General features: G+C 32.9%; 3 protein-coding genes across 5 annotated transcripts; 1 reads left to right on the forward strand and 2 right to left on the reverse strand.

The window, feature by feature from the left end:
- The first annotated feature begins 33 nt into the window (after positions 1–33).
- On the forward strand, positions 34–7664 carry LOC110670347 (mitochondrial import inner membrane translocase subunit TIM22-4). Of its 2 annotated transcripts, none has more exons than XM_021832374.2 (5): positions 34–326; positions 505–714; positions 1356–1546; positions 1667–1739; positions 7126–7664. In XM_021832374.2, exons 2-5 carry the CDS (start codon positions 546–548, stop codon positions 7209–7211), a joined length of 519 nt encoding a protein of 172 aa, XP_021688066.2. In that variant the 5' UTR covers positions 34–326; positions 505–545; the 3' UTR covers positions 7212–7664. The 2 variants fall into 2 exon arrangements, with proteins under 2 accessions (XP_021688066.2, XP_021688068.2); XM_021832376.2 differs by having other exon boundaries at positions 557–714.
- A 9007-nt stretch (positions 7665–16671) lies between these two features.
- Positions 16672–18448, reverse strand: LOC110670309 (putative pentatricopeptide repeat-containing protein At1g53330). Its single transcript, XM_021832312.2, has one exon. The coding sequence runs from the start codon at positions 18213–18215 to the stop codon at positions 16836–16838; it is 1380 nt and encodes a 459-aa protein (XP_021688004.2). The 5' UTR covers positions 18216–18448; the 3' UTR covers positions 16672–16835.
- A 575-nt stretch (positions 18449–19023) lies between these two features.
- Positions 19024–20444, reverse strand: LOC110670310 (uncharacterized). 2 transcript variants are annotated; one of them, XR_002497861.2, is made up of 3 exons: positions 19999–20444; positions 19680–19794; positions 19024–19320 (listed from the first exon to the last, which is right to left on the reverse strand). XR_002497861.2 is itself a non-coding variant. In XM_021832313.2 (2 exons), the coding sequence occupies exons 1-2, from the start codon at positions 20320–20322 to the stop codon at positions 19777–19779; spliced, it is 342 nt and encodes a 113-aa protein (XP_021688005.2). In that variant the 5' UTR covers positions 20323–20444; the 3' UTR covers positions 19024–19776. The 2 variants fall into 2 exon arrangements, 1 of the variants encoding a protein (XP_021688005.2); XM_021832313.2 differs by having other exon boundaries at positions 19024–19794.
- Positions 20445–24801: the final 4357 nt, after the last annotated feature.

Raw genomic sequence — 24801 nt, forward strand, 5'->3', positions numbered from 1 at the left:
GAAAAATAAATAATCTTCCCAAAATTATTTAAATCCTTTTTCTATCTAAGGAAAGCTAAAAACTTGGCCTTAACGGAATACTGCGTCGGTTTACTTTTGAAGTTGAGCCCATCATCAATTGGATTGAACTCCGTTCAAACGCAAACCCTGAACCGAAGCTGCTTGTTCCTTGAGCCGCCGCCCCATTGTGGTTGTTGTCCAGTCTACTTCTTCTCTTCGTACTTTCATTGAATCCAATCAGCTTTTCTTTCTTTCCTTGCCTTCGCTTCAATCATAACTCACCAATCTCTATTCTCTCTTCGGCTGAAGTCCTTCTCACAGATACGGTACTTTCCTTTGTCTCTGTCTGCTTTTTTGGCTTCAAACACATGTTTCTCTTATTCATAAAGCTTGGATTTGTGGATCGCCCGCAAATTTTCAATACTACTAGTATAAGGAAGCGTCCATTGAAGCACCCAAATTCACAAAAACATTATTGTGATTTTTTTTTTTTTGTCATGTTAGTGATTTCTGATTTATTACTTTGGTGCACTAGTTGACTGTCAATGGCTACTAGTTCTGGCATTGAATCCAATGATGGCTTTTCAAGCTCAAAAGAAGCTGAGCCTGAGACGCCTCAGATTCCACCTTTTAGAATGCCTACTATGGAAGAGATCGGTGCCCAAGAAGTCTGGAACAATTGTGCTATTCGCAGTGTTGCAAGTGGAGTGATGGGTGAGACTATGGTACTCTCCTTTTTGGAAGTCCTTTATATGTGTGTGTGTGTGTGTGTGTGTGTGTGTGTGTGTGTGTTCAATTCCCCTATTGAGATGAATAATATGTTTTTTTTTTTTTTTTGAAATGATCGAGTCTGCTCAATCCAAGCAATTGGTTCTTTTAACCTTTGGTGAGAGTTGGTGTATTTTTTAATTTAATTATTTCCCAATTATGGCAACATAAACTTACGTTATCTATTTATCAATTTTAAATAATAGAATGGGTTAATGTTGTTTATTTCCAGGTAAATAGAACTGAAGCAGAACTCATTTGGTTTATAAGTATTTTGTTTGGTATCCTTATTTGAGGTTTGGGTGGTTGGGAAATAAATAGAATTTGATATGTGTGAGTTAGAAGGTGTGTGAAAAAGAAAGTGAAGGAGGGAAGAATGAAAGACTTTCGAAGGAGATAAAATAAGTTTCTGTTGTCTTAATTATATCTAATATTCATGAATAAATGATTTTAACTTTTGACATTCCTAAAATTGCTTCTCCATTTGGTTCTCGGCAAATATACAATCTCCTTTTTGCTCTTTTTCTTTTCCTGGGTTTCTTAGGTAAATTGATGTGTTTGTTTTTGTGTTCTGGAAATGTTTGTAGGAGGTGGGCTTGGGTTGTTCATGGGTCTGTTTCTAGGTGCGTTGGATAATCCATTAATGCAAGAAGAGATGACTGCAAGGGAGCAGTTCATTTATACTGCAAAGCAAATGGGGCGTAGAAGTTGGAGTTCTTGTAAGGCATTTGCTGTTATGGGGTTGATTTTCTCAGCTGCCGAGTGTATTGTTGAAAAGGTATCTTGGAGAATAAGTAAATTAAAAAAAAAAAATGAAAGAAAGAAGGAGAAATTTATGATTGTATGTTGCTTTAGATTATGAATATTTGCTATAGGAACTTAAAACTTTTTTTTTAAGGCACGGGCAAAACATGATGCTACAAATACAGTTGTTGCGGGGTGTGTAACTGGTGGTTCAATGTCTGCAAGAGGTAACTTTTCTTTGTTCCTTTTCTATTTTCTACGTATGATGATATCCAGTTTGAGAATGGTTAGTCAGATATTGGGTTCTCTTATAGGATCCAGCAATTTATTTCTATCAACTCAACTCATGCTTAATGATACCATCCTAGCTTTTCCAATAAAAGAAAAAGAGGTTTTCTGTGTGTGTAACTGTGTGTGTTTGGGATGGGGTTGTAAAAGGAGGTTAAGTGGGGAGAGGTGGAACCAACCTATCTATCCATTTGTCCACTTGTTTTACAAAGATTTGTTTTTGAATCCATTTGTTTTTCTGTAGCATGCATTGTTTGGCAATAGACTAGTAGTCATATACTTTATTTTTGTTAGTCACATTGAAGATACATTTCCAATTATTATGTTCTTATCTTGAATAACTAAGACTCGATTCTACCTTTTTTTTTTCCTAATTAGCAAAAACTCTTTAACTTTGTTATACAATGGTTTTTCCAGTGTTTGTATATTTGTTCCTTGTCTAGTCAAGTTCACACCAATTGGTGAATGGAGGAAAGCAAATAGAATATTATACTTTGGCAGGCTCCTAATATTTTGCCTTTTTTTATTTTTTTTTACCTGCTGAAGAGTGGAAAAGGACTGACTTCTTTCACAGCCATTGAGCTTTATTCTTATTCTTTCTTATAATCATTGTTTAACCTTATTTTGTATTTTTGTGTCACATTCATTAGTTGATGGAACTAATGGCTGATTGCTTTACATTATATAAATATGGTTTCATGGAGGTCCTATTCAATCACCAAGTTTAATGAGATTGTGTGGCCCATAATACAAAACATAACAGAGGTGCAGTTTTAAGGGTGACTCTTCAATAATTTAACTTACCTGTTTTATCTAACCATATAAGAAGGAAATCATTCAAAGATTCAAATGCCAATTGCTTTTGGCATTTCTTGGTCTATTACGTTTCTATCTAGGGGTGGCTATGGTTTAGGAACCGCTAGTTACGGTTCTTGAACCACTGGTTTAGGTTTAGAGAAATATCGAACCTGAACCGAACCGTTAAGGGACGGTTTGAGGGGTGATTTGTAAACCGCCGGTTTCGGTTCGATCCCCGATTTGAAACCGTTTAATAGGCGATTTAAAGTTGGGCGGTTTGGAACGATTCAAGAGACGGTTTAGGGCGGTTTATCAAAAAATGGGAGAAAAAAAATAGTAAAATAAATATTTGGAAAAAAAATAAGAAAAGAAGAAAATTATATTATTTGTGTTTGTAATAAAAATTAATAAGAAATGTGTAGGCTTAATTTGAAAAAATTATTAAATTAATTTTAGTTAAAAAAAAAAAAAGAAAGAAGGGCTTGAACTTAATTTTGTAGAAATTAAGTTGCCTACGTATCCTCTTGGGTTTTAGAGGAATCAAAGCTCATCTCTTACCTTCTATTTAGAGTTAGATAACCCCCTTACCCTGATCACTTCCATAACTGCTTGATTCCGTTATTGTTTCATCAGTTTCTATGTCATATAAATCTTTATCTTCTTCGTGTGTGATCTCTTGTTGCCTTAAAGCTGCCCTAATCCAATCATCTAAACATGTTTGAGCTTCTAATAATTAAGGAACCATTTTGGATTGTGTCTCATCTAACATACTAACCCTTGCACTAAAAGCTTGTTCAACTGTAACTGTGGAAACTGGTGCTGCTAAAATTTGTTTAGCAATTCGTGCAAGGGTAGCGAAAGTATTTGTGTGTCGATGCCACTAATCAAGTGCTGGAAATTCTTTACCTACATTATTATCACCAAACTCGAAAATAGTGGTTAAATAAATATCAAATTTAGAATTATTACCAAGGAATCCTCTAGGCCTTTTTTGCCTTTATAATAAAGCTTGATCACCCATGCTTATTCTAGAGGATGGTTCATTCTGAACTTTATTAGAAGGCTGAAATTGAGAAACTAACTGTTGGCTAGAAGAACAAAATTCACTATATAAATCTAAAATTAATTTTTTAGTTTCAACAATTACTGTATAAACATCAAAATTAATCTCATCACCAAGATTAAAACATAAATGATAAAGAGACAAATAATCATTTAAACCATCTAATTTACATATAGGATAAAAAATACAAGCAACAAGATAAAGTGGATGAATATTTTTGAAATAATTCAACCATTTTTTCTTCATATTAGAAATGCAATCTTTTAAATTAACATCATTTTCATAGTCTAGCAATGCACCAACAATATTAAGACATTCAATCATAAATAAATAAGATGTAGGATAATAAACACTACTCAATGTATATGTAGCATTATTAAAAAATTTTAAAATATCCAAAAATTTTGTACAAATATCTCAATTTTGTGGCTATAGTTGAACTTGTGGCATATTATTGCTAATAAATGTGCACAATAAATCTCTATATCCAAATGACTTTTTTATTAATTCATATGTTGAATTCCAACGAGTGGGAACATCTCTTGAAAATTTTTTTTGTCTTCTATTATTTATTTTATAAAATCTATCCCATTCTTTCATAATTTGGGAATATCCCCATAAAAATGAAATTACTTTTTTGATAGGAGAAATAAATTCATCAAAGGTTCTTAAACTATCTTGCACACACAAATTTAAAACATAACATGCACACCTAATATGAAAAAATTTTCTCCCAAAACTGTGTTGGCAAATTTTTTTAAGGTCACTAATTGATGAAGAATTTGCAGCAGCATTATCAAAACCAATTGAAAAAATTTTATAAACTAATCTATATTCTTCTAAAATATTTTTAATCATCTTATAAATATAATTAGCAATATGTCTTTCATCAAAAACACGAAATGCAATTATTCTTTTTTGTATTATCCAATCATCAATAATCCAATGACATGTTACACCCACATATGAATGTATTTGCCAATGATCACTCCAAATATCACTATAAATAGAAGCTCATGCACTCATATTTAAAATAAATTCTTGTAATTCTTTTTTTCCTTTTCTAAACAAAGGAAAAACACTGCGTTTTAAAGTAATTTTAGGAATGCGTTTTGCATTAGGATTTAAAGCATTTTGACAATAATTAATAAAACCAAGTTTTTCACCAAAATTATATGATAAATGCTTAATACAAATTATTTTTACTAATTCCTCTATATTTTTCTAATCAGAATATTGAAATAAATATTGAAATTTAGAATTTGCATACCTAGATATTTGAATTTGAGACTTATCATACTCAATTTTGATCGGATGCTTTGCTCCAAATGCCTCTTGAATATGCCATATACACCTTCCATTTTAAACTTGTAAACTTGGCCACAGTAGTTTCAAATTATATCAAATGTATTTTCGAAATTTCGTTTTTTTGTAAAATGGACTTTGAAAATATCGGACGTGAGTGCTTTTTTTGGCCTCGTCTTTCTCAGCTTGTTGATTTTGGCTTTCTTGAGTGTGTTGGAATAACTCTTGAACTTCAGCATCATTATCATCATCACCAATTTGCTCCATTATGTTGTCTAGATCAACTGCAGTAAACTCATTTGGATTTGGGTATGTTGATTCACCAAACTTACTTTTCCCTTGCTACTTGATGAACTTTCAAATCTACTACTTGTTATTTTCTCCAAAAAAAAAAAATGGTATGATGAATTTGAAAATTAATAAAAAATAGTGTAGAAGATAACAAAAATAGAAGGTACTAGAAATTTAAAAAAAAAAGTGTAGAAGATATAAAAAAAAAAAAGATACTAGAAATTTGAAAATAAAAAAAAAATAGTGTAGAATATTAAAAAAAATAAAGGTAGTAGAAAGTTTTATGAGGATATAAAAAAATAGAGTAATAGAGAAAATATTAAATTTTAATGATAGTATAAAAAAAAATAATAGAGTTATTGAGTAAAATAATGAGGTATTAGAAATTTTTATGAGTGTATAAAAAAATGTAGAAATTTAGAGAATATTAAGAATTAAAGAGAGATTTGAGAATAATTGTATAGGGAATTTAAGAGTTATGTAAATGAATTAAAGGGGTGAGTTGGGGTATTTATAGAGTTTTTACAAATTTTTATTTTCAAAATTATCCCTAAAAAAATTTTTTTTTACTGTTTAAGGGACTAAAGAGTAATTTTATAATAAAATTTAAAATATATATATATATATATATATAACGTTAACAATTTTTACCGTTTGAAATTAAAAAAAAATGTAAACTGTTGCATTTTTACCGTTGAAATTATAAAAAATGATTAGAATATTTTTTTAATAAGGAAATGACCCATGAATGACAGTTGCAGAGTGCAGGGGAGGTATAGGACTGCTGGCGCAGCGCAAGCTAGCTCCACTCTAGCCTACAGCTCTGCAGTGTGACTGTGCAGGTTTAAATCGAACCGTTGGTTCAATTCAGTTCTAAATCAATGGTTTTAAACCAAATCGAACCGACAGTTCAACCGTTTCATAATATCTTGAACCTGAACCAAACCATGGAGAAACGGTTTAGGTTCGGTTGAATAACGGTTTCGGTTTTGACCCGTTTTGGTCCGAGTTTGACCAATCCGGTTCGGTTCCGGTTCTGAACCGGACAGTGGCCACCCCTATTTCTATCTATTAAAAGTGGATGCTTTTTCAATTTTTGGCATCTTTAAATCAACCAATTAGTTGTGAAAGGAGCCAGGGTAGGGATGATTAATCTGCAGTGGAACTCTTTAGCTTGTGAAACTTGAGTCTTTTGCTAACTGGTGATTTAATGTGCAAAAAGCAATTCTTTTTGTTCGCATTGAAATTATTTCAAGTATTATCACAATAGTAACCACCAATTTATTTGCATCATCCTTTTGGCATTTTCAAACTTCCCAATTAGTTGATATGTTTGCCTTAAAAAGAACTGGTATATAGAGGTGATTGAAATTGTAGTGGATCTCTTTGGCTTTTGAAAATTAAAACTTTTGAGTCTTACTCCTAACTAGCAATTTAACATGCAAAAAGCAATTCTTTTTGGTCATCTTGAAATCATTTATTGTTGTCACCGCCTGCATTCTGTTGTCAGTCTCATATCAAGCATGATTTAAGTGAGACACTTTTTTATAATTTCACTTTAAGCATAACATCTAAAAAATTTGGAGAGAAATTTGTGGCTTGAATTTTAGAAACTGCCAATTTTCCAATTATGGGACATGCTATGGAAGCTTAGCTTTAAGCTCTACATTCTGCTCTAACCTTACCTGTATTGTGAACTTGTCATACTTTAGCTGCATTAAACTCTAATGTGTTTAGGAGTCATAATGGAAAAGGAAACCAGTTATGTCCTTCTGAACTGACAATTTATAATCCAGCACTTGTTTGTACATTTTTTTATTTATATTCTGTTTCTGCACACTACGTTATGTATCTGCTTTTCTTTCCAGGGGGTCCGAAAGCAGCATGTGTTGGTTGTGCTGGGTTTGCTGCATTCTCAGTTTTGATAGAGAAGTTCCTAGAAAGACATACTTGACAAGTATCCTGCAGTCCCGCTCCAGTTTTGCAGATGCTAGTATATTCAAGTTTTCGTAAGACAAGTAGCTTGCCTGTGGAATTTACATTTTTTGCCCGATGCTGTCATTTTTCACCCAAATGAAATTTGTCTTCAGTTATTAATGGGGGATCTCATTGAAATACAAGTCACATAAAACCATTAGATTTGCAATACTTTCATTAGCAATGGTCATCATATTGAGGATATCAGCTGTGGATATCCTTCCTGACACATAATTTTTATTTGAAAAGGTGACATTAAGTATGCCTTTGTCTCTGATTTTATGTCCTTGTTGAAAGATTGTTCAGGATCTTGTATTTGGCAGATGTAATGCAAGTGTAAAGTCTAAACTATTGCACAGGTGATGAATAACCGAGCTAGTGTCATTCTACTATCTTCACAAATTTATAAAATCAGATATCAGATATGCTAGACGATTGTGGGTGTGTCATTATATGCATTATATTAGCAATGTCAAGATAGATGCTGTAGTTTAATTCTAGAAACATACCAGAGTAGCATAAGTTGGACATGTGCCCGATCTGATTTGGAACAAGAGTCGAACCAGAACTGGTCAACGTTTCGTGAGACCGAAACGGACTGAATCCATGGTAGTTTAGGGCTGGATTTGGTTTGGTGGTTCTCTGAACCTTGAACCGGATCAGATCAGAACTACCAGTTTGACCCACTGATTTGGTCTTTTTTGAATTGGTTAAAAAAAACTAAAAAAGAAAAAGGTGGCATCCTAGGAACGCATAACGTGGCACTCAGGACTGAACCGGAATCACTTTCAAACCGGAGTGGAACCACCTAGGACCAAAACTGTACAGAATCAAACCTATAAGGTTCAGTCCTGGTTCAGCTTGAAGATCAAACCAGAACCGACTTGCGCCCGCGTCTAGCATAAGTTCATGTTTTTCCAATTTCTTATTATTCAGCAATTGCATGCACATTTTTGGTTTGCGATCAGCTGTAATGTACTGTATCCATTTGCCTGGCTTTTGGTTTGTTCAATTTCTCTCTGTGGCTTGGTTTTCCCGTTACAGGGTTAGGATGCAAGACATCATTCCTTTCTTTTCTGTTTGCAATGCAAAAAGATCATCCTTTCAGACTTGTTAACTATTAATTCAAGTCAACACGAATTAGATCTTTAATTGGTAATAGCTATAGTCTCACTAAATTTTATTCTAACTGTAATTAGGAGGAGCAAGTTGCAACTTGTTCAAGTGAACATACAAATTTTACCTTAATTCCTTACTTTTTTTTAAAATGATTTTAGTGGGTCAATTGAATCAAACCCATAAAAGCTTCCATATGATATGTTTTATATTGTAAGCATGCCAAAGATATTAGAATCCAAATTGTATAATGTGAATACATCGGTCTAACTTCTAATTTAAATAATTTAGGACCTTTTTTTTTTTCAAGAGTTCATTGTTTCATCAAAATTTTATCTACAATAACAATTGACTAATTGTTGAAAAGTAAAATGCACGCTTGTGCTAACGGTTATTTATTGCTGAAAGTGTAAAAGAACTGCATTTGAAAAATAAGTATTGCTTTATTGCTGAAAATTAAAGGATTGCCCTTGAAATGTAAATATTATGCAGAAAATATAAATTGAGTCCTCTTGAAAATGTAAATTGTTTGCTGTGAAATTGTAGAAGTCTACGTATTGTAATAAAATATAAATTGATTGCACTTGAAATTAAAAATATGTATTGAACTTGGAATTGAAATGCTTGACTAAAATTAGAAATAGATAATCAAATTAAAGCTGAAATTGAAATTAATTGTTGAACTATACTAAGATTAATGTTGAACTAAGGGATCTGAACTAAAACATTGTGTTGTCTGTGTTGTTGATTAAATGGGGGAGGCTTTCATGTTGCTCCTGGTGCGCTATCTATAGCTGCACTTGTGCTTACTGCTCAGTTTTTGTGATACGTTCTGCTTACTTCTCAAGAAAAGATAACTACTTATAACCAGGAGAACTATTAGGTGCACATACACAATATCTCACAATCACATAGAACTTGTTCTCCTAAGTATTACTTTTGTGTGTACAATATTATTCTATAATTTTTCACTACATCTTAATATTATCTCAACTGCACTTGCTCACCATCGACTCACATTCAAGTAACCACGACGTTCTCTTTTGTGTAACTTCTCTGCACTTTCGAGTTCCACTAGGGGAAGTTGCGCCTTGAATGTTCCACATACTGCTCTTTGATTCACGGGTTTCTTGAGTTGATTCTTGGATTACCAGGGTAATGGATTGGGTCATTGATCTCGGGTCTTGGGCGGATGAATTATAAATTTGGGTTAGGCTATAATTGGATATTCAAATTTGGATCCTACTGCACTTGAGTTTCGAGGTAAATGGACCATGGATTTGGGTTATGGGCCAAGCTTCATTTGGGCTTTTTAAAAATTTAAATTAATTTTAATTTAATAAATTCAAGAATAAATCAAATTGAGTGCAAACAATTTTATATTAAAGATTAAAAGTATATAGTTATTAACAACACACAAAAACCAAAGGACAAAAGTATATATTATGGTAAATTTGATGGGATTTTTACTCTTTATTTTAATTGAAATGATATAGAAAACTATATGTGCACACATGCATGCGTGCACATACAGCAAAAATACATAATTAGCCCACAAGGAGAGTCTCTCCGACTACTTTAATTAAAACATGTATGAAAATTAATTTAAAACCATTATCACTCTCAGGGCTCTCTATTATCTTCTCGCATTCATGTGTCTACTGACAGTTTGGCCACGGCCAGGGGCTGATGGACCTTCCCCTAGGAGCCCTTCCTTGGATGGATTTTGTGCAAAATTTTTGTTGCCAGTCCTCTTTGGTGGGATTGCGACATATCATAAGATAAAACATTAGCATTCTTTGCAAGGATGAGAAACTGCATAAGAGATGCTAATATGAGAAGGAAGATGAAAAACGATGTCGTAAAGCGAGCTATGTTAAGATAGAGAGGAATGTGCATGCGCGTTTGTATGCAGTTGCTTGTTTTGGTCAAGTGTTTATATAGTAAAAAATAGACCATTGTGATTGTTCTATATTTGGTATGCAAATATGTTTTTTTATTGTTCTTCTTCCAAATAGTATACTACTGAACTAAATCAAACTATAATTAATTTTACCTAAAATATATATAATTAGATTATAAGGTGATTCTATCAAATCTAATCGAATTTCTAAATTAAATTATATGACCGTTAATATTTGACATAACTTACTTTAGTCTAATGATCAAAGACATATCATTCACTTGTACGGAGATTTGAGTTCCTATTTTTTTAATCTCCTACTTAATATATATATATAGAGAGAGGAAGAAAGAGTTGGGATTTTATGAAATCACTCATTTTAATCAACAAGAGATTTTATAAATAAATTTTGTTTAAAAAATACCTTTTAAATATGAATCTAACATAGGTACCAAGCAAGAAAGGTTTTATAAATTCATAAAATTAGAGCTTACAATATTAGGCAATGTTTACATTGACGGATTTTAAAATCTATATATTTTGACAAAATTCATGGATTTTAAATCCATAAATTGTGAAATCAATGGAATTTATAGATTCAATTTGTTTGCATTGGAAATAGAATACATATTGTACAGTGGGATAAAGGATAATTTTGGTGTACTAGAAGATTAGGAAGGGTAACTCTATAATAATAAAATATTAGTATAATTCATCATTTAGCTTAAAGATGGATTTTGGGAAATGGGATTTTAAAACCCTCACTTTGAGGGATTATAGAAGGTAATGAATTTTCTAAAATTCATGATTTTGTCCCTATTTTTTTAAGCTAAATGGCTGGTTTCACTTAAATCCTTGGATTCGTTAAAATCCATGCTAACAACGATCAGAAAATGTGAACGGCTTTATAAAATTGAAGCATGCACGTTCATGCTAACAACGAACTGAAGAAGAGTATTCATTTGCATATTATTGCGTGCATACGAAACATACACGATTGGATTTACACCAAATTTTAGATCAAATGATTCCCCTTATTCATAAGACTAAATGCAGAACATATCAGGTGCGTGTGTGTGTGTGTGGGGTGTGGGGGGAGAGAGAGAGAGACATGTCTAGTGGCCAGCTCCAGGACTCGGGACAGAACCTGAGATGCGATCAATCTTGGAAAGATGGGACGCTATTAGCCTTTCATCATAGACATCCATTGCATGCCCTTTATCACTAGGCGAAGAAATTGGGGTATGGCAGCCCTTGAGAAGAGCACTCCAAGCAGTAGAATTGTCCTTCAAAGAAGGGAGCAACTTCCTTCCTTCAAAACAAGGTAAAACATGGCAGATAACCACTAGAACAAAGACGAATATGGCTGCACTTGAACGAGCCATGCATGCAAATCTTACTATGGTAGTTAAGGGATTATTAATTAAGATTTGGGGTCTACAAGATGAGGAAATTGGCAGGGTGGGTTCGCCATTTATAAGCTTAAGAAAGGGTCGAGAAACGTGAGGTTTAAGATACGTTTGGCTGAGTCAATGAATGTTTGCAGTTGACAAAAGAATGAATAGTGTATAGTAATGCAAAATCTTGAAATTTTCATGGTGGGATTTGACCCAAAGTCATTTGAGTTAGGTACATTCGAACTAAGCATGCCAATAGGCCATCTCTTTTCGAGCCGATTTCTTTTTCCATTTATGTATATTATTTTAGATGACATTTTTTAATCCACGTAATAAGGATTATGATAACATAATTCAAAATATTGAAACTACATTTTATCTATCTTATGATCTGCTGTAACAATCTGCGTTTATCTCTACCATTATATCAAGCAACTGATTAGGATTAATTGGCAATTGAGCTAATAATCAACATAAAATATACAGAGATAATGATGTTTAAAGATTTTTTTTTTGAAATTTAATTTGAAAATGTAATAGGAGAGTTTTCATTAAGTTTCAGTGCTCAATAGAAAGTGTTTGATAAAGGAACACTGATCTTCAAAACATACACCAGGTAATTGGTTCTTTTTCCATTTTGGCACACCAATGTATCATATGGAGTTTGATCTGTAAATCTAGGTAGAAAAAGCAACCCTTTTTTCCATCTACAGGCTACTAAAGCAACATGTTGTGCATCTAATTACTTGTTGGAGTAAGATTATGACCATTTTCAGTGGCTAAAAACAGAAATGAAAGCCAAAAAATTGACAATTAACAGTGTTTTTAGTGATATATATTGAATACTATATATGCTGGTTACGTGCAAGTCTTTACAATGTGAGATGATCAAACTACTGTTGCAACAGTTAAATATTCGAGGGATCACTTGCACTCCATTTGGAGACTGCATACTCTCTTATTTCAAGAAATAATATTCCCAAGTTAAATCTCTGAAGTTTTTGTGAGTTAGGAGTTCTCAAATTCAAATCTGACTACTTCAATCAATTTGACTCTATTATTTAAAATATAAAATAATTATAATTAAGAAAAGAAAGACTAATCAAAGTTTGAACCATCGACCTTCTATACTACCGAATTAGTGGTCTAATAACTTCAAAATTCTTGATTAAGGTTAAAAAAAAAAAGGTTCTGAATTACAACTAATTCTTGGTTAGATTGTCTACTACAATCTAGTTTTCAAAACACTAGTTTAACAAAACTGGTTTAAATGAATTCCAATTACATATAAGCATAATTATACGAAACTCAACTTTTTAATAAAAGAAGAAAATTTGTAGAATTTTTTCCACACAGAGAGAGAGAGAGAGAGAGAGAGAGAGAGAGAGGGGGGGAGGGGGTGGGATATTTCCTATATTTCCTAAGTTGAGTTAGATTTTATAAATAGGAGAATTATGGATAGATTAAGGGCCTATTTACTATTATTGTTGAAACTACTATTTAAAAAATCACTTTTTTAAATATATTAGCTGTAGAGTATTAGAAAAATTTAAAATTAATTTGATAAGTTTTAGTCATAAGAATACTAAAATAATAAAACTTTTTTTTCAACAGAATCTAAAATAGTACTTTTATTCAGAATAACAGTTTGGCCCTTCAAATTCAATGCCAAACATGTACTAATTTGGTTTTTTCCATAAAAAAGGACTTCCATCTATTGCAGAGAAGGACTCTTGCCCATTAACGAGTGTAACACCCAAAATTTTTAAATTTATTATTTTGTGAAAAAATATTAATATTTTATTTTATTTAAATTTTAGGAAATTATTTGAAATTTTTTAGATTTTAGAAATCGGGTTCGATTTTCCGAAATTATAAAACTTGATGAATTTTAAAAATTAATTTAAAGACCACGTGACAAAACTAAAAATATATTTGGACTCTACGAATTTTTCTGAGTTTTCTAGAATTTTTTCGAAATTTTTGGGTCTCGTTTTCGGTCACAAGGCAGAGTAAAAATTTAAAATTTTATATTTTGAATCGGATCGACTGAATTGAACAGGACCGATCGCACCGATCGAATCGGACCGGCCTTTTCTTTTCTTCTTCTTTCTCTCTCGCGCGCGCCCGAGGTCCCTCCTTCCCCTCCCGTTTTCTCTCTCATCTCACCTCCCCTCGCCGGCCAGCCGCCACCCCAGCCTCCCCACCTCGCCGACACGCCGCCCCAACCCTTCCCACCACCGGCCGGAGCTCCAGGCGGCAGGAAACAATGCGCGAAATCCTCCCCTGCGCGCCCGTGCCGTTTCGGCTTCTCGGCCAAAATCCGGCCGATCCGGCCACCGATCAGACCAAGTCTTATGTCAAACTTCATCTATACCTCGAGAGTTCTCCATAGCCACCAAGAACACCAAAATTCATCGAGCGGTTTACCAATTTTTTTCTGGGAAGTTTTAGCTCATTTCGACTTTTTGGCTAGATTTCTCGCAAATCGTGAACCCCACGAGAAAACCGAGAGTACCAGAGCGCTCCACTCGTTGAGAGCTTCGCGGCAATATAAATTTCAAAATTTTTCGACACTGTTTTTCGATGGGTCTCATGAAACTTCGTAGCATTTTTCCGAGTACTAAATGAGATTAGAAAATTCAGTAAAAATTTAATATTAACCCCCGTGTTGTGGGCTTCGTGTAGGTACCTTCAATTTGTGAAAATTCAACGGTTGCCCAAGTCTGCAAATTTCCGGCTAGACAGACAGACTACCGAAAAAGTTTTGAAATTGGGTCGAGATTTTGGCTACCCCACCATTGTCAAACGTCTCGAGCGTGTGCCCAGGGTTGGAATCGGCATAGGTAAACTCGAACTTTACTTTTTCTTAATTTTCTAGTACTTGAATGGGATTAAAAATCTAAAATATTCGTGGTAGCTCAGAAAATTATAATTCCTTTTGGCATTAGCTTAGTAATAATGCTAAGGACCGCGGGGCAAAGTTTTAGAATTTTTAGAACTCATTTGGGTAGTTTTTGCAAAAGGGTCAATTATAAGGACTAAACTGTAATTTTACATATTGTGACTGATGACTGTTTGGATGAGCCCAGGAGGGGCTGTGTGATGTGATTGAGTTATGGGTGTATGGTTTGTGGATATAGAAATGCGTTTTAAACCCTTTTGCAGGTTGGGTAGGTCCTAGGTATACGAGAGACTCTGCCGGATTTTCGGCACGACTTAGGACATCTTTGGTCTTTTTCTTAGTTTGTATTGAGTTAAATGTACTAAATAATTATAATAAAATTGTCAGGTGAGCCGGGACAGCCTTCCTCCTCCGCCCAACCGCCACAGTGACTACGGTTAAGTCTGTAAGTAAAATATTAATTTTACTTGTAATTTCGATATTATTATATGTTCAAGCATGCCCATGCATCACTTATACGTATGTATCTATGTAGTTAAACACTAGGCATGTTTTACATTGCATTCATAAATGTTAAAGTGTCATGGATGTTGTTCGTGGTAATTTGGAGCAGTGTGCGTGCGTTGGCGTGCGTGTGGTATAGTGTTGGATATGGACAAGACGGGTAAACACGGCTTGAGTTCTTCGCTAAGACCCCCTGTTTGGTTTATTAAGCGAAAGTCCGGCTTGAGATCTTCGCTGGCAGAAGTTGGATTAAGAGGGTTGTATAAGGAATCAGCTCCCATATATTTATTGTTTGATATTATCGGGTGTGTGAATGCTCTAAATTGTCTTTTTTATGTGATTTGTATGAAATTTATGACGGTATTGCATTTCACTTCACAGGGTACATTAGCTTTAGATAACTATAGAGATTATGGTTAAAATTGATATTTTACTCTCTGAGTTGAACGCTCACTCCTGTTCATCTATTTTTTCAGGATACAGGAGGATTTTTGTTGTGCCTAACCTGTTCTTCTTCTTCGCAAATCTATTGATAGTTTTAAATGTGTTTGTTCTATTGGGTTAAAATTCTTAGACTCCGCATATGTTAGAAATATTTATTTGATTTGGGTCTGTAATATAATTGCCATATTAGACCTGTAAATTTATTAAAAGCATGTATGTTGGACTGGATGAGGGAGCCGAGCTCCCATTTATTTTTATGACATTTGATTATGAGTAGGGTAAGCTGAGCTCCCCAATTTATTATATATTGTGTTTACAGGTCAGGCGAGTCAAAAACTCCCCGTTAAAGGGTCTATTTTATGGCCAGACTCTGTCCGATTGAATTCTTGAAATTGGGCCCAAATGGGGCTTAGAGTTGGGTTGAGGAATAGTTAGGCTTACTAGAGGCCTCAGGGGTTTTAGGCTGGCCCAGATCCTAGTGCCGGTCCGGCCCATAGGTTGGGTTGTTACAAAGAGGGTGGCCTTGTTCATTACAGAGAGAGACTTTGCCTATTGACTAGTGACTCTACTCAATGCAGTATGATAAGAGAGAGGTTTTAATTTAAGATAGAGAGATAATATAATCCAAGTAGAAAAAACTATTGTCCTGTTCCATGGAGGGAAAAAAAGTTTCAACCTAAAGTGAAAAAAGGCATAGAATTGAAGAGAAAAAAAAATTATTGTCCATTAGTGAGAGACTGTTGCCCACATAATTGAGACACCTTTTATGTCTAGAAAAAATAAGAAGAATTAACTAATATATTTACTATGAATAGTTTATTGTGAGCCATTTATTGTGAGAGTTCTATTAGTGGTATAGAGCTAATAGGTTGATATCCTTGAACTTGTAATTGACAGTATAAAATGACATGTCCATGTAATCCTACGTAAAGGAGGTGAACTAAATAAATATTGATATTTTATATCTTTATTTTGTTTAATGTACAACAATATATAACCAAGACAGTTCTAAAATATCAATACGCTAGTTTTCATCCCAGTACTGAAGTGTTAAACACAATATAAACATCAATTTTATATATAAAGAAAAATAAAAAAGCAAAAACTTACCACTCATTTATTTAAAAAGAAAAAATAAAAAAACACTACAGCAAAAAGCAACAGGAACTTCTATCAAAAGATAAAATCTTAATATTAAAGAAAAATAGTAGCATATAATGCTTATGCAGCCACAAATAATGCAAGCCATATGGAAAGCAAGGAGATGCAAAAGGGCATAGCATTTTTTGCAATGAATCTCTGAACTCTCAGTCAGAAGATAAAAACCTTGATTCATGATATCATCAAACTGTCAATGACCTCAGAGTGATTAGAGAGTTTATTGTCCTTGAATACCATAGCAATAGCCATTTTCCACAAATCTGTATCAATTACATTTGCCTTAACTAGACTATTCAAAACTGAACATAATAAATTCTCATTCCCCTCCTCGCACAACCTGTTAACATATTTACATATAATAGGAGAACGAAGTGTAAAACCTTTGAAAATCATCTCATCCAAAATAAATGCTGCTTCATTGAACTGCATCCCATCACAAAGCCCATCAAAAAGAATCCTATATGACACAACATCAGGAGCACAGCCACGCCTTGGCATATCTTCAAATAAATCTTTTGCTTCGCTCCAGTTCCCATCCTTGCATAACTCACCAAGTATCACATTATAACTAATGACTTCTGGTTTACATCCCTTCTCCATCATTTCAACCAAAATTTTATAAGCTGCTTTGAAATCCTTATCCTTACAAAAGCCATTAATTATCACATTGTAAGTCACAGTATCAGGCTTGCAGCCACTTAAATTCATTTCCTCCAAAATTCCATGAACCTCCTCTTTCCTTCCAACTTTAAAGAGCCCACTAATCAAAGTAGAATAAATCGCTGAGTCCAATTTGATTCCATCCCTAACCATCTCTTCCTTAAGCCTAAAAGCTAAACTTAACTCACCAAGCCCACAGACCCCCTTTAACAACGATGCATAGACATAAGCATTAGGACACACCCCATGGACCTTAGCCATATAATTCTTCAACTTGAAAGCCTCTTCCAACTTTAAATCCAAACAAAGCCCGTAAATCAAAGTCCCAAATGTCACCACATTAGGAAAAAGGTCTCTCCTTCTCATTTCGTTGAACACCTTCCATGCATCATCTACTCTCCTATCCGAACATAACCCACGAATCAGTATATTGTAAGTGCAAGCGTCCGATTTCAAATGTCTCTCAAGATATGCAAAAAGCTCTCTCATTCTACGAAACTCTTTGCACATTATGAATACGTTTAGCAAGGAATTAAAGGATTTTATAGTCCTTTGACAGCGAAAAGAAGGCATTTTGTCAAACACTTGGAGCGCATTATTAGGGAGGCGTGCACGGCCATAATATTTGATAATATTGCAAAAGAGAGCTTCTTTGGGGACAAAACGTGTTTCAGATTTGAGTTGAAGGAGGATTTTCTCCATTTCATCAAACAATTTAGCACGCCCAAGTTTGGTAATGATGAGGTCATAGGAGAGAAGGGAATAGCGAAACTGTTGCTGGGGTATTTGAGGGTTTGGGTTCTCAAAGAGATGCAGTGCAAGTTTAGGGTCTTTCTGGAGACGGAGGAGAGAGGAAAGCCTGTAGGAGTTGGTGGGTTTTGGTGGGTTCATTTCTGCGTTGCAGAGGTTTGACAAATGGAATGAGCAAACGGAGTAGTGTTTCTGCTTCCCGCCAAAAAAATGCTATTTCACTAGTTGTCCGTTATCAACATTTCCGGTATTAAATCTGACAACCTGTTATCGACCGGCAGTCGATCACGCTGGTGGGTTCCATAAATTTTTGTATTTGAAATACAAAGCTTCAAGTGCAATCGTCACTGATAATTTCACATTAATTAAAAAAAAAAAAAGAAGAGCATAGTGATACATTTTGGCTGGTCAAATATGTGCAAATTATTATTATTATTATTATTATTATTATTATTATATTGTGATGCATTCTAATGATGAAATTTTAAATATTTTATATTTTAAATTTCAAATATTATATATTTTTTAAATAAAACTATTATTTTTTAATTATATCAAATATATATTAATATAATAATTAATTTTTTTATCAATATGTAAAAATAAAGTTTTAATATTAAATCAAAATTTTATTTTGTAAGTGTAAGTTAATTAATTATTAATATTGTTTTAAATGTTGGTAGTTTAATTATTTATAGATATATAAAGTTATATTGATGGGTAAAATCCATATATAATTAATTACAAATTAAATATATTTATAAATTATAAAATTATTTTTTCAATTATTATCAATTATGTAAGATTGTGTTAGTGCTTTACAAAATTCTAGATTTTCTACGCAATGTAAGCGCTAGTACTACATTTTATCCCATTCAATTTTCTAGCAATCAAAATAGAAAAATATAGAAATTTTCCCAAGAACCAAACATAAAATAGCAACCATATATTAAAGAATGTTCGTTGTTACTCAGATGGTGAAATACATTTCGTTGTATTTTGTTTTTCATAAAAAGGCATGTGGTGGGGGAATCTTATTCAATATATAAACAGACAAAAAGAAGAAAGCAATGCTTATTCTTCATGCAACCTTTGGCTTTGGAATTGGATCGTAGCAAGTGAACCGTTATGTGAGTTGCGACTGTGTTCCTAGATTCAAAAGCAAATCCCTAGCTTTTGCAGTCTGAAAATCCCTTTTGTTTCTCTGAGAATGTTTCATGAGTCGTGACGGGTCACTCACTGTTTTCTGTACATATATAATTCAAAATCTTCATTTACAATCCAAATTCAAATAAATAAACACAGCTACTTTATGTCCCAACTAAAATACAATAAATTATGTAGCACCTATTAGGGATGTCAACTAATCAGTGTACTCTCAGCTTATGCAAAAAGAGAAACAGAATACACATATCAATTCATATTTTCAACAAAAATTGACTTGATTGATGAGCATTACATGGTATTATATTAGACATATATGTATATGTGGGCATTTTCATAGAAGAAATACACATGGAAATTTGTATATGGTTTCTTTTTTGTTTGTTTTTAACTTGGAATCTTTTGTTGACTGGTGATGAGTTGGGGAAGTGTAATCCATACGCTTTATGATATAATGGGAATGGCAACTTAATTGAGACGAAACATGCCTTTGTAAAAGGAGATCAAGGTTCGCCACAATCAATGCTGTCTCTTTGGTTTAAGAGCACCAAAACGCCTACAAACAAACAACCAAAAAGCATTATTCCAAACATTTATCATATAATCATTAATTAATTACCATCTAAACATCAAATTGCATATTTCTTTCTTGTAAAATTGAAAAATAAGGAAGAAATCCAAATTCTAAACTACTCAGTACGCATCACTCAGATAAGGACATGATATTGAGAGAAATTAATTAGGCAATAAAGAGACATACACGAAAACAAGCAATGCGCTTTCTCCAAGGCTTCTTTGCTTTCTTAAGCTTGGAGAAAAACTCGTCTTGAGAGCAAACATTGCCTGAAGATGCCAAGAAAACCCTTCTCGGAATCGGAGGAGACCATAGACCACTTTGTTCGTAATCAAAATCATATTGTGATGCATCAAAGAACTTCCCGAGAAGCCTCTCAGATACCGATTTCGAAACCATTTGAATGCTTGGAGTGCTGCAGGTCAGTGAAGAAGAACTTCGTCCTGGCGACAATGATGATGATGATGACGTCGACAATGCCATTGATGAAACCTCTGATATACTCGCCATTCAAGGAGAGAGATCAGAGAGAGATGTATATGAAAACTGGTTTGCTTGCTTTGTTGTGGAGCAGAAGTTAGGTTGAATGAAAGTACTTTGATAAGGTATAGCAGAAAAAAGAACAAATGGTTTGGTCAATATTAAAAGCCAGACTCAATCACCTGTTATCCGTACTTGTATGGGACCCCCCTTGCTCAAGATTTTGTTATCAGATGCTGATCATCACAGTTCACATATTTTTTTTGAGATCATATATCCTCCACGCGCTCACGCACGCACAATATTTATCATGTTGAATTAGTATATTCTTTAATTCAAAATTTCCACCGTAATTTCATTTTTTTACACAGTATAATTTATTTTAATAATAATTACTATTTAATACATTAATAAATTTAATTTAATAGTGAAAATAATAAAACACGAATAAAACAAATTATTAATAATAAAAAGCAGTTGTTCTGGTTCAATTAATAAAAATAATAGCTATTTTTTTTATCAATGATTTGTTAGAGAGCACTCTAATATTAATTAAAAATATTCTAAATGCATTAGTTAATACAGGAAAATGCATATTTAAAATTATTTTTAAAAATTAATTTTAAAATGTGCGATTCAAAAATACCTCACCATATGTAAGAAAAAAAATAAAAGCTCTTAAGCTTTTAAGCATTTATTTTGATAGTAGATGATGCGTGCGTGTGGTTTTTATGAATTAATATATTTTAATAAAATTATTATAATTTTACTAAGGAGCGTGTCACGTTCCTGAACTATATGTGTGTATATCTATTTTTAAGAAAAAAAAAATCTTAAAGTCAAAAGGAGTGAGCCGTTATGTATGAGTATGGCCCAATTCACATAAATCTCTTGGTAGAACTAAGTTTTAGTGCTCCCATAAAAATAGTAGATAGTGTGTGTGCGTGGTTTATAAGGATTAGCATATTTTTATAAAATTGTCATATTTTTATCAAAGGGTGTATCGTATCATTAAATCACGTGTGCCTCTACTTTGAGAAAAAAAGTAAGAATTTTTTTTTTTAAATTTAGGAATATTGAAGACTAATTAATTTATTTAACAAGACAAATAAAAGGGAGAAAGAAATTTATTAACGGCAATCATGGATTCACTAGTTAATAAAAATTTGGTTAATCTATTTTTTGGTATTCTTCAGATAAAAAAAAATTAAAAATAAATTTCATAATAAACTGAATTAATCTTCTTCAATTATCACTGTTATTTTTTTAAAATATTTTTATTATTAAATAAATTTTTATTAAATTAAATTTAAAAACCTAACATAATTTAAGTCTATATAACTCATTAGATTTTAAATTCCCATTTCTTCAATATTTTTTATACAAAAAAAAGATAAAAATTATTAAAAAAATAGTGGATATCTGTCTTAAATAATTTCATTTTTATTATTAAATTCGGCATGGACCATGGAAAATAAACTATTTATCATTAAATTTTTATGCTATTGACATCTTCAAAAAAATTTATAATTTAACAATTATATATTTTTTTATATATAATATTTATCCTTTCAAAATACATAAATAATTAATATACTTAATTAATTTTTAAATTAATTTTATATATAACATTCGCTTAAAAAAAAATATTGTCTTCATTCTTCGTGAATCTCGTAAAATTAAGTTTTATCTATGGTTTTTAAATTATAATTTTTTTATTTAATTGTCATTTTATTAATTTAAATAATATATAATTTCTACTTTTGAAAGCGATTTTGAATTTTGAATGGTTTAGAAAGGTTTTTCACACGGTGGAGGTGAGGTCTATGCGTCCCCATGGAACACACATGAATAAATTTCTTTGGAATCTGGAGTGTATGGTAATATTAGACGGTAAATACGGTACGATGAAACCTTTCTCTGAGTTACGAAGGGCCGTATCGCCAGAGGTTTCTTGATGATAGTACATACTATCATTCAAACTTTTGGTACATTTCATAAACTATGGTGCAAAAACTTACCAAAATGAAATATAATAGAGTCAAAATAAATATTAATATATTAAAATACATAATATATATATATATGTGTGTGATAAAATTATTTTTTTAAAAAGAATATAATAACAAAGCCTATATATTGAACCACTTTGATTGAACTTTTTAATAATTATACTATAAATTATCATGTTAAATGATGAAGTAAAATTTGTGCCTAAGGTTTATTTTTGTTTTTCAAGGTTTATTTAGGGCGGGCCAAGTTTCTCAAACAAAATTATAAAAATTAAGGTCTGTTTGCAGATTTTGCTGCTATTTCTTTTTTATATTTTTAAGGCTTAAGAAGGTAATTTATTATTTAATTATTATAATTTATCATACTATATAATAAATAGGTCTATATGATTTGAAAACTTAATGACTTAGATTATAATATTTAATTTCCTCAATAATTTGATCATTTCTTCTAATTAATATGTAATTTAATGTGAGCAGGGGCGGAGCTACCCTTGGACCAAGGGGGCACTGCACCCCTGAGTTTTCAATATTTTTTTAAGGGTATAATAGTAATTTTTTAAAATATTAGTATTTTTTAATTATTACTATATAAATGTTATGGGGGTACTAGGCCTCATAAAATTTTAATAAGTATTTTATAATCTTTTAGAGGTATAATATAGTAGTAGTTTCTCAAAAATTAATTATTGTCCTAATATTTTAAAATTTTTTGAGAGTATTACTAATTTTATAAAAAATAAAACTCTAAATTTTAACTGAATGATATTAATAGAAAAATGCAAATGTAAAAAAATTTAAGACATCATTATTTGTTGGCTTATTCTTTACCATCAAATTTACTTTATTGCAATCACTAATTTCTTTTTTTTTTTTAAATTTAAATTATTGGATAAATTATCAAATAAAATTTTAGTACGTTTGTTTTGTCATTTTTTTCATCAATTTAAAATTTTAGTGGCTTTCTTCTCGTAATCTTATTGCAATTATTGAAATTTCTCCCTTACTATAATTTTCTTAGACTCAAATTAAAAAAAAAAACTTTTATAAATTAAAGCCATATCATTTATTTTATTTAATTTATACTTTTAGTTAAATTTAATTTTTCGTGATTACTATGAAAAAAAATAAATTTGAGATAAATTAGACAAAGTTTTTAATTTTAAGCCATTAATATATAGTAAGTACAATAATTCTTAATGTTAAGCATTTATTTTTTTAATTAACGATAACTTTTATTTAATTTTTAGCAAGTAGATTTTATTTTTTAAAAAAATTATTATCAATTTATATTATTTTTACGAATTATATATTTTTTTAATTGGGTCCCCCTAAATAGATTTTTCTGACTCTGTCACTGAATGTGAGTTAATTTTTTTCTCTTTGTTCTCTCCCATTTCCTCGTCATTCATCCTTTTGCTTTATGACCTTCCCCCTCTTCCATTTGCTACCTTGCAACCTCCCCACCTCCTCCCTTTCAACCTCCACTACCGGCCACTGCTTCTTCATTATCAATGTCTCCCCACGGGAATTCGATAGAGAGAAACCCCACGTTAATGTTAGAACAATTGACCATGTCGACCATGGGAAAGCCACCCTTATAATTTTCCTCACCGTGACTTTAACTGCAGCCAACAATAGCGCAGCTGATAAATACAACAAAATTGATATTGCTCCCGATGAATGTTGTCACGGGACGGGAGTTATAGCCCCATGCGGTACCTAGGTCCCCCTTGGCCAGGGCCCCTAAGTCAGCCTCCCCCTATCTGGCAAGCTCGCATAAGCCCAAATAATAAGCATCTTCGAGGTTTCCGCACGCACTGCATGCATTCACACTAGTTAGCTCCATAGGGCAAGAGACAGCTTGTGATGGCCTTGCCAACTGCCAAGAATAGAAGTGGGGAACTTCTGAACCGTTACATTCTCCCCCACCCAATCCCGCAAACGCCCTCGTTTGCGTGCATTCGCGTCGCTTCCCTGCGCAACTTGATCACACTACCTCGCACATAGGAGTCCACACACCATTCGTTGCGCTTGCCCAATGCAAACACTTGTGCAGCATGTTGGCCACCAGTTTTCCAGTGCACTCACCCACTTCCGCACGTAGACATCCTCTAAAATGCCTCTGCCAAGATTCATCACGTTGCTCGCCAGATGCACATACTAGCTGCATGACAGACCGCACTTGTCCCTCGGATCGACCCCTTTCTTGTCCGATGTGGGATTGAGAAACCCATGTCTACCTCTGTCCCATTGAGGCCTAACATTCTCCCCCACCTGATTCTAGCAACACCTTGTTGCCATCCGCACCCTGCCTACCCCGGTCCCATTGGGGCGCTTGGCGTGATTCGGATCGCCTGGGGCTTTGCTCTGATGCCACGTTGTCACGGGAATGGAGTTCTAGCCCCGTGCGGCACCTAGGTCCCCCTTGGCCAGGGCCCCTAAGTCAGCCTCCCCCTATCTGGCAAGCTCACATAAGCCCAAATAATAAGCATCT

The sequence above is a fragment of the Hevea brasiliensis genome, chromosome 15 (genome assembly GCF_030052815.1).
Source record: "Hevea brasiliensis isolate MT/VB/25A 57/8 chromosome 15, ASM3005281v1, whole genome shotgun sequence".
NCBI lineage: Eukaryota > Viridiplantae > Streptophyta > Magnoliopsida > Malpighiales > Euphorbiaceae > Hevea > Hevea brasiliensis.

What these genes read in the sequence shown, in the direction of transcription:
- LOC110670309 (XM_021832312.2), bottom strand. Translation starts at nt 18,215, where the DNA reads ATGAACCCACCAAAACCCACCAACTCCTACAGGCTTTCCTCTCTCCTC.
- LOC110670347 (XM_021832374.2), top strand. Translation starts at nt 546, where the DNA reads ATGGCTACTAGTTCTGGCATTGAATCCAATGATGGCTTTTCAAGCTCA. An exon ending in TGTTGCAAGTGGAGTGATGG is followed by an intron (nt 715 to 1,355) that starts GTGAGACTATGG and finishes AAATGTTTGTAG; the next exon opens with GAGGTGGGCTTGGGTTGTTC. An exon ending in TGGTTCAATGTCTGCAAGAG is followed by an intron (nt 1,740 to 7,125) that starts GTAACTTTTCTT and finishes TTTTCTTTCCAG; the next exon opens with GGGGTCCGAAAGCAGCATGT.
- LOC110670310 (XM_021832313.2), bottom strand. Translation starts at nt 20,322, where the DNA reads ATGGCGAGTATATCAGAGGTTTCATCAATGGCATTGTCGACGTCATCA.